This window comes from Tachysurus fulvidraco, chromosome 9, assembly GCF_022655615.1.
Source record: "Tachysurus fulvidraco isolate hzauxx_2018 chromosome 9, HZAU_PFXX_2.0, whole genome shotgun sequence".
Taxonomy (NCBI): domain Eukaryota; kingdom Metazoa; phylum Chordata; class Actinopteri; order Siluriformes; family Bagridae; genus Tachysurus; species Tachysurus fulvidraco.
In genome coordinates this window covers 25,454,654-25,464,653 of record NC_062526.1, presented here as the reverse complement: position 1 = coordinate 25,464,653, position 10,000 = coordinate 25,454,654, and the positions used below count along the sequence as shown (strand labels likewise).

Genomic DNA, 10,000 nt, shown 5'->3' with positions numbered 1-10,000 from the left:
TCTCTGCCGGCTGTGTGTGTGTGTGTGTGTGTGTGTGTGTGTGCGCTTGTGAGCCTGTGAGTGTGTGTCAGTGCACACATCTGTGTTCAGGAGCGTGTTTATATTGGAATGAATAAACCACTTAATCTCCTAGCAGTCGTTTGGGCAAAATCATGTGCCCGTGTTAATAAGTTGCCTCAAACCTCTCAAGTAGCCTAAAGCGCCGTTTCGTTTCACAACAGGCCCAGCTACCGGAGCACGCACGCGAACGACTCGCTGAATGTGGTTTAAATGTCCCGACTTACCATCAAGACTGGCCTCATGTGTTGATCTAACACGAGGTAATGAGCACGACTTGCCAGTTTAATAAGTATCCTAATGCAGGAACTAACAAACTGGCAACCCGGAGTGCATTAGGGCTGTCAGAGCCGTGCAATTTGCATTTGAAGTTGAAATAAGTGAAAGTATGAAGTGAACTATTTTAGTGCATGGAAAAAACAGCAATATAGCTATAGGTTTATTTTAATTGCGAGCACTGGAATCTTCTTTGAAACACCTAGTGAACACACGTGTGTAATGATCGTCTTATGATGAGGTCATAATTTAAAAGAATCGCAAGTTCCTCCTAACACTCCTAGCGCTTTTTTTTTCATTCATTCATTCATTCATTCATTCATTTTCTACCTCTTATCCGAACTTCTCGGGTCACGGGGAGCCTGTGCCTATCTCAGGCGTCATCGGGCATCGAGGCAGGATACACCCTGGACGGAGTGCAACCCATCACAGGGCACACACACACTCTCATACACTCACTCACACACACACACTACGGACAATTTTCCAGAGATGCCAATCAACCTACCATGCATGTCTTTGGACCAGGGGAGGAAACCGGAGTACCCGGAGGAAACCCCCGAGGCACGGGGAGAACATGCAAACTCCATACATACAAGGCGGAGGCGGGAATCAAACCCCCAACCCTGGAGGTGTTAGGCGAACATGCTAACCACTAAGCCAAAGTGCCCCCTGCGCTTTTTCCACCATCCCATCCATCATTTTGTGCTGGAATCAGATATAATTAGTGCTGTTAGTGTCATATAAGGTCATTTGTCCAAAAAGTTTTGTCCATAGACTGTTTGTGTGTCAGTATTCATCATATTTTAACACACACAGTCAGCTCTAGTGTGTAGGCATCAAGTCTTAAAGGAAAACACAGTTAAAATTACACGCTTCTAAAGCCAACAGTAATTTACAGCTGCCACCTACCTCACCAGTAAAAGTATCACCGATGCACTAAGGTTCCCGGTTTTTCATGCGGAAAATAATTTCTCCCAAACAAACGTAGATATCAGACAGGAAGTTTGGCCTGACCCGAGTGACATTGCCGGAGTGCGATTGGCTGATTCTTGTTTGTTTGTTTGCTTTGTTCGTGGACTGGAATCATTTGGCTGCAACGGTGTCATTATCTTAGCAGTGAAGAGCCAATTCATTCTGTTAACGCAGCAGATGTTACCCTCCAATCACTCACAACACAGCTGTGCAAGAGTGTGTGTGTGTGTGTGTGTGGGTACGCACTTAGGCTTTCAATCTGTTAGGAAGGAGATGATACCATTTAAAATCCTGGCTCTTTACATTGTAGTGACCTTTTAGCGCAGATTTATTCACATCATCCAAGTTATGTAGGAAAGTATAGCTTTTTATCTCTGTTATGGGATTCTCTTCTAGCTAAATGTATTTGTTTGGCAAGTAATTTTCATTTAAAGTGGTTCAATAATCTAATTCTTCATTAAGCTGAGACGTTAACGCTCTCGCGCAAAGGCCCGACAGCAGCTCCCTGGTTATCCTTAGATTTTAACTCACAATTGTGGCGGTTAGCACGTTCGCCTCACACCTCCAGGGTCGGGAGGTCCGACAGGGTAATTTTAACTGTGTTTTCCTTTAAGACTTGATGCCTACACACTAGAGCTAACCATGTGTGTTAAAATACGTTGAATACTGACACATAAACAGTCTACGGACAAAACCTTTTGGACGAATGACCATATACCGGACACTAACAGCACTAGTTATATTTGGGGTTGGTCGATTCCCGCCTCCGCCTTGTGTGTGTGGAGTTTGCATGTTCTCCCCGTGCCTCGGGGTTTTCCTCCGGGTACTCCGGTTTCCTCCCCCGGTCCAAAGACATGCATGGTAGGTTGATTGACATCTCTGGAAAATTGTCCGTAGTGTGTGAGTGAATGAGTGAATGAGAGTTTGTGTGCCCTGTGATGGGTTTAAATATTGTTGGAACCCTTCAAACTTTTATGCAGAATAATCCTACAAGAAGGTTTTGTTTCTGTACTAAATCAAAGCCCTTCCTAACCCTTCAAGGAGATACAACAGATACACAAGAAGGAACCCTTTTTCAAAGAATGCAAAGTTCATGCAAAACTCCCATGGTCTTCTTATAGCAAAGTAATTCATCAATAGAAAGACTTTTGCTGACGTCTTTAAGGCGTTTGAATGTGCACTGCAAATCCAAAACCAAGATCTGTGCCATCCCTTGATGTGGTATGGATCGCAGCCCTTCTTTGCTTGTAACTGCCAGTGTGTCTTTCACTTATTGTCTCAATCTATTGGGGCTACTCTGAAGAAGCTGTTTGCTTTTTTTCTTTTAATGTAAGTTCTTTGTCTAAAAATCTCTCCCTTTCTTTTTTCTGTTCTAGGAGGTAAGCTATGGTCCCACATCACCAAGTACCTACATGAAGATAGTCAAGACGACAGCTTTGACATCCCCTTTATCCAGAAGTCCCACACAACTACAGTTCACTGCACCGATGCCCTGATCAGCTCAGAGAGCAGCAGCTCACGGCCCAGCGTGGAGCTCCAGGAAGACCAGGATGAAGATGAGTCCCAGCCAATTCTGACAGTCCACAGCAAGAGCAGCTCACAAGTTCCTTTGTCCGGGTCACTTGAGGAAGAAGAGTGCACCAGCAGCTACCTGACGCTGTGCCATGAGTACGAGCAGGATAAAGTAGAGCCTGAGGCTCTGGGTGAGGAAGAAGAAGATACAAAAATGGCAGAGGAAGATTCTGGCAATGTCAGTGTTGGTGGTTCTGGTGCAGAGGCGCTACCAAGGCCTTATCACGGTTCGGGAATCAGCAGCGATAGTTTGTGTTCTCCGGTTGGTGGGCATGAGCTGAGCTTCTTCACCGAGGAAGATGTGGAGCTTGTCGACACACCAACAATTAATTCTCTGGAGCAGTTCAAACGTTCACCCATGGAATTGTTTCGGATCGATAGCAAGGACAGTGGTGACGCTTCCCGAGTGCTGTTCTCCACGTCAGACCTGGGCTCAGAGGTAACGGAGATCACTGAGGATCCTTTGGAGATTGGTGAAGTAGTGGAGGTTAAAGGTCACCTGTCCGATCTGTGGCGGTTCGATAGCGATCAGGGTTCTAACGAATCCGTGCCCGTGATTTCTTTCAAAGAGGCCATGGTAGACGATACAAACATGTCTTGTATTGATGAGGGACAACCTCCTGACCTTTTAGTCAACCTTCCCGGAGTCACGGGGGTCACAGGTGACGATCTGGAGCAGGAACTCGCAGCAGCGGGTGTGGCTTTTGCCGTAGAAGCTAAGCCCTCGCCTCAATTTGGCAAACCGGACGTACTCCAGCTTGGAGAGGAAGCAGGCCTGGATCTATCTGTTGACGAACATGCTCCTGGTATCTCAGTTTTACGTAGCCATTCAAACCCGGATGCGTCTGAACAGAAAGGCCACGTCTCTACTGTGAACAGTAACACAAAATCTAAATCGCTTTCCCTTCCCTTTGATTCTCTGACTCTCAGAACTGAAATGGACCTCAACTACCCACCACCCTCTGCTGGGTCAGGGGTAACAGAGAAGAGGGAGGGCAGGAGTGTGTCTGAGATATTCCGAGAACTGGATGAGTTGGCGGAGGTGGCTCTGCACACACACCTCCCCGAAGTGCTGGTGAGGAGCTGGGCGGTGGATATGCTGCTCGCCCTCGACGCGCTGCATCAAGAGGGAATCATCTGCAGAGACCTTAACCCCAACAACATACTGCTGGATTACCGAGGTAAACACACACACACACACACACACACTACACTATACTATCTACAACGGACCACATTCTCTTTTTGTTCTGTCACAAAGTCTTTACCATGGCAAAAAAAACATTACAAAACTGCTGACACTGGAGACTCCTTCTATAAATGTTAAGTAAACAACTTAACCCCAAAACATTCATCTCGTTTACTCCCTTCATTAATAAAGTAGCCGGCATGTCTGCCTTACAGGTTTCTTCCGACCAACCCAAGTGATAGATTCCCCAAACGACTAAAATAAAGAAGAAAAAAATATATAAATAAATAAAGAATCGATTCCTTTCGGCCATTAACATACAGCCCAGAAATGCTAATCGTCCATTTCTCCGACTGACATAAACACCCGAAACGGCAATAGAAATAAAAAAAACAAAAAAACGAGGCACTTGTAAATATAAGTACTCGCCACGTAATGCTAAAAAGTCAATAACACGAACTCTCGCATTGCTGAACTCTTAAACAGGAGTTATTAGTGCCCTAAAGGTTGTTCGGTGGGCGTTGGAAACGGCATTATGCTTCGAATGACAGTTTTGCTATAGAACATTTATAGAGACATTATCATGATTTCAAGTGATGCTGAGAAGTCTGTGGAAACATAATTGTGTCTGATGTTATCTCTCACACACACACACACACACACACACACACACACACACACACACACACACACACACACGCACCATATTATCGAGTATACACCTTAAACAAGATCCGTAGTGTATATCTGCCTGTGTAGCAGGTTTAACACACCCTTAACCTTCTTAACAGGTAATATGGAAATAGTTCTGCTTCCCGTCGTTCGATGGATTTTGATTTCCTGCTGTTTCCTGCTGTTCCGTTGTTCTTCTGTGCGTCTGTTTGTTTTCAGGTTGTTTGAGTCGGGCGATTTGTCTGGCCCTTCTCTCTGAGGCTTAGGCCCCCTGCTCAGCGATCACAGCTCTAATAGGCTCTAATGGTTAATAACAGCATTACTGCCAATGACACAGTGCCAGCACTCAAAGCACAGCAATTACCGCTCCCTCGTTCACAGATGAGTGTGTGTGTATGTGTGTGTGTGTGTGTGTGTGAGAGAGAGAGAGAGAGAGAGAGAGAGAGTGAGAGGAAGAAAAGGGCACATTCGTTTCATTTTGGGCGAACATTGTAATTTCGTCAGACTGTTTTAGTGGAGAGGTGGAGTTGCTTTCAGTTTAATTAGCCGCACCATTTTCTCTCTCTGTTTGCTCTCTGTTTTGCTCTCACTCACATATTTTATTTGCTTTCTTCCTCTCTTTCTCTCTATCTCTCTTTCCTTTTTCTCTTCTATCGTCACACTTTCTTTCAGGTCATGTAGAGTTGACTTACTTCTGTAGCTGGACCGAAGTGGAGGAATCCTGCGATCCTGCTGCCGTCACCAAGATGTACTGTGCCCCAGGTTAGTCACGTCTCCAGCTCCAGCCAAAAATAAAAAAATGATTGCAGACAAATCAAGAATCACTGGCAATAAAAAAGAAACAACAAGCAAACGTCTTCAGAAAAGCATTTTAGAAACATTATAGAAACCGTTAAAAGTTGCCATTTAAGTTATAAATGTCATTCAAATTAAACAGACAGACAGATGGATACCCTATCTCTTAAAAAAGTCTAAAGTAAAACTAACATATATAATTAAAAATTATTAAAATAAATATACTTTGCTCATTTTTATGTTAAGAAATTAGCAAAGTAAATTTGAAATAGTGAATATTAAAATAGCACATTTTCTTTATTTCATTTTTGTTTTTACAAATAATTGAATTTAATTAAAAATAAATCTAATTAAATTTAACATAAAAATTTCAAAATATATATATATATATTTAAAAAAAATTTTAAATTAAGATTTTTTGTGGTTTGAATACTATTTTATTTTTATAAATAATAGTTCTTTTTAATGTTTTCTAATGAGGTGTCAGTCTCCTTTATACTACTTTTAATCATTTATTTATTTTATTTATTTGTATATTTTATTTGATTTAGATTTACTATTTGTGTAAATTGAGATACATTACTCCCAAAGAATATAAAATTTACAGTCAAACGTTATCATTTTAATCACTAAATTGTTTATTATTATTATTATTATTATTATTATTATTATTATTATTATTATTATTATTATTATAAATAGTATTATTTGTAATTGTAATGGAAAGGATCCATCGCGTGTTTAACATTATGTCCTCTAGAGGGCGCCACATGACTAAATTGCTTCACTCTGACCCTCCGTCTGTAAACTCTACCTCCTTCTGGCTGATTTTCTCAGCTTTGTGTAGAGTTTTCTCTCTTTTCTCTCTTTCTTTTGCTCTTCTTTAGTCTTCTTTTATAATAGTTGTGAAGAATCATTTTAACTATATTGACAAAAAAATCAGCTTGTCTGACTTTTGTGCTGATATTTTGTCAATAGAACAGGGCAGATTTAGGTTTTCTGGCCTTATTTATGTCACTCGCACATCATATTTTCCCCTCACACACATCAGCACTAAAATTCTCACATACAATAATTTCAAAATGATTAGCGACAGATTTTAGAAGAACTAGCTTCAAGTTATCTACCAAGCTAGCCAGCAATTTAGCAATTTAACCCTTTAAATCAAATTGTACATGATAAAATAGGCATCTTTGTAGAATAATACATTGTTTTAAAAGGTAATGTGTGTTTTGAAAGACTAAGGAACATCTTTACACCTTTTATATTCCTATAAAACACAGCAACAAATAGTAACACGAGTGTACAATTAGGAAGCTAGTTGGCTTCTAGTTAACTAGCTGCATTCAGATTTCTGTAGAAATCTAACGTTAATGACAATGTTAGCAAAACGGTTTAGCTAATTTAGCTAGCTAGCATTAGGCTCAGATGGATAAAAAAAATTACTGTTGTTAACAACATGTTTTCCTGTAACGCTTTGCATATTGGACGCAGTGGCTTCGAAGAGTGCATTTCCTCATATGTAATTTTCTGTGAATCTGTTTCATACAAAATTGCTCAGAAATCTCTGATATTGAGATGTGCCGTGGTACCATAATTTCACCCAGATATTCGTCAATAGCGTCAAAATCCAACCTCCGTGAGGTACGATACTCAGTTTCGAGTTTATTAGCTTTTTAATAGTTAATTTTAGAACCATACTCGATAGCTAGCTGCTTGAGCTTAGCTTGGTTTAGCCGAACTGGCAATGACGACATCGTGGCTGATTGAAGAAGCTGTTTTTAATGTAAAAGCGAATAAGTGTGTGTGTTTTGCCTGGGGGAAAGTGTTTATTTGCGTGTGTGTGTCTTGAGGTACTTCTGCTGTGGTTTTTTCCCGCCGTTAGCTGCTTCCTCACGGCTACAATAGAGCGGTTCTTTAGGGAAGTGACACCGCTCACCTGTTCCTCCACACGCCTCTGTCTGAGGAGACCAGCACTTCCCTCTCAGGCACCCGAAACAGAACGAAGTGGCTTTCGGTGACACTCAGGGCTGTGGCTGTTACGGCAAAACACCTCACGCACATGCACACACACGCGCATCACCCGTGGATGTACAAACCAAATATAGGAACTTGCTCCTTCTCACTCAGAAAGTTTACTGAACAAAGCAACAGATCTGCATGGCATGTGGTATTTAGAGACGTTGATTAGATTCACTAGAAACATTTAGTTTGTGTTGATTCTGGTCATTGAAGCAAAGCTGATTTCCTAAACCACAGGACCAGTATATGTCATGAGACTGAATTCTAAAATAAAAAAAAAACAAGCAAAGTTATAGTATGTCCTTAAAGTATCAATGTGTCCTTAAAGTATCAATGTGTCCTTAAAGTATCAATGTGTCCTTAAAGTATCAATGTGTCCTTAAAGTATCAATGTGTCCTTAAAGTATCAATAAGTGTCCTTAAAGTATCAATAAGTGTCTTTAAAGTATCAATAAGTGTCTTTAAAGTATCAATAAGTGTCTTTAAAGTATCAATAAGTGTCCTTAAAGTATCAATAAGTGTCTTTAAAGTATCAATAAGTGTCTTTAAAGTATCAATAAGTGTCCTTAAAGTATCAATAAGTGTCCTTAAAGTATCAATAAGTGTTTTTAGAGTAGTATTAAGAATCTCTTTTAGTTTTAGTATTGTATGGCCTTAAAGTAGCAAGAAGCTTCTTGTTCTTTTCTTTTACTGAATGTTTTCATTTTCTTGTTGTTGTCACTTTTTTTTGCTCTTTCCCTATAATCACATCCAGTCTGACTGAACGTACTATTTTCTTATGAAACTTTTACTTTTTCTCTCTCTCTGTCAGACAGATCTGTCTATCCTCGCTCTTGTCTCACTCCATTCTTTCTTTCTGTCTTTCTTTCTTTTTCTATCTATCTAGTTATTTTCTTTTTTTTCTTTCCTGTTTGATTTTTCTATCTGCCCATCTGCTGCCTTTCTATGGTTTTTCCTTTTGCTCTCTCTTTCTCTCTCTCCTTTTGCGCTCTTGCTCTCTCTCACTCTCTCTCTCTCTCTGTCTCTCACTCTCTCTCTCCTTTTGCTCTCTCTCTTTCTCCTTTTGCTCTCTCTCTCTCTCTCTCTCTCTCTCTCTCTCTCTCTCTCTCTCTCTCTCTCTCTCTCTCTCTCTCTCTCTCTCTCTCTCTCTCGTCTTGTCTTGTTTGTCCTGTGCTATAATACTTTCCTTCCCTGGAGTCTCATAGACATTAATCCTTTGTGATGACACTCGACCTTGCTGAAAGACTTCTGCATGTGTGTGTGATATCACCCTGAGCCACCCCCTCATATCACCCACACACACACACACACACACACACACACACACACACACACACACACACACACACAGACACACACAGGTACAGCTCGGCTCGATTTGATGATGATCGCGTACATCTCGCTGTCACAACATCTCGAGTACGAAGCCATGCTGCTCAGTTGCAGCCGGAGCCTATGGGGGAAACCGAGCTTTCGTCATGCCTTTAACTCAGACTGCGAGAGAGCAGCAAAGCCCCGCCCACAGCTGGAGGCGGAGCTTATGTAGCTCCAGGCTATGGCTCTACTAGACTCATTGCTCGAGGGGCTCATGGGCCATCTGGTGTCCCCACTGAAGCCCTGAAGGCTTAGAACTGAAACCCGGAAACACAGAATTCAAGGACAAGTACATACACATCACACAGCAGGAGCTAAAAGTTTGAGGATTCGAGAGACGGACTGATTATTCCATCAGATATATACACATCACCATCACTGACCGTTTAAGTAATGTTTACAAGATTCTCCACATCGTTGTTAATGTAGGATAAATGAACATCTTGAATTTGTTGATTTATTTTCTATAACAGCAGAACTGAATCATGATTCATGTAGAAGAAATGATTCATTTGATTCATACGTCCCAAAACACATAGTTATGTAGTGTATATAGTGTGAGTCATGTGTTCACACTGAAAATCCCAAAAAGTAGAAGACGAAGAAAAATAAATTAAATTATTATTATTATTATTATTATTATTATTATTATTATCATTATTATTATTTTACATTTTTAAAGCAAATGCTGGACATGTAAATGAAAAACCTATCAGAGTCGAAATAATAAAATAAAATGATTAAAATTCCACATTATTATATACAAAGATACGCATTTTATAAAGGAAGCAACAACATCTTAAAAAAAAAAAGGCATTATGTAAATTGTGTCATTTCGGCACGTCCACGTCGTGTCACGCTGACAGTCAGTTGTGAGAAGCGCTGTCGCTATGGAAACACCCACGACACCTTACCGTCTTTTCAGAGAGAACGTGTAGAAACGATACTCTAGTATTTATGAAGTCCTGACATTCCGATCCTCGCTGCCGTGAACCGGGAACGCTGCTGTCATTTATTCCCTCGGGCTGTTTTTCTCCCCCGAGCTGCTAATTATCAGGTTGACAAAGA

General features: G+C 40.9%; 1 protein-coding gene across 1 annotated transcript in view; it reads left to right on the top strand.

Moving 5' to 3' along the window:
* rps6kc1 (ribosomal protein S6 kinase polypeptide 1) overlaps positions 1-10,000 on the top strand; it is a 31,202-nt gene that overhangs the window by 14,913 nt on the left and 6,289 nt on the right. Inside the window, exons 12-13 of the mRNA XM_027165065.2 lie at positions 2,685-4,061; positions 5,414-5,503. Coding sequence (XP_027020866.1) covers positions 2,685-4,061; positions 5,414-5,503 — 1,467 coding nt within the window. The remainder of the gene's footprint in view (positions 1-2,684; positions 4,062-5,413; positions 5,504-10,000) is intronic.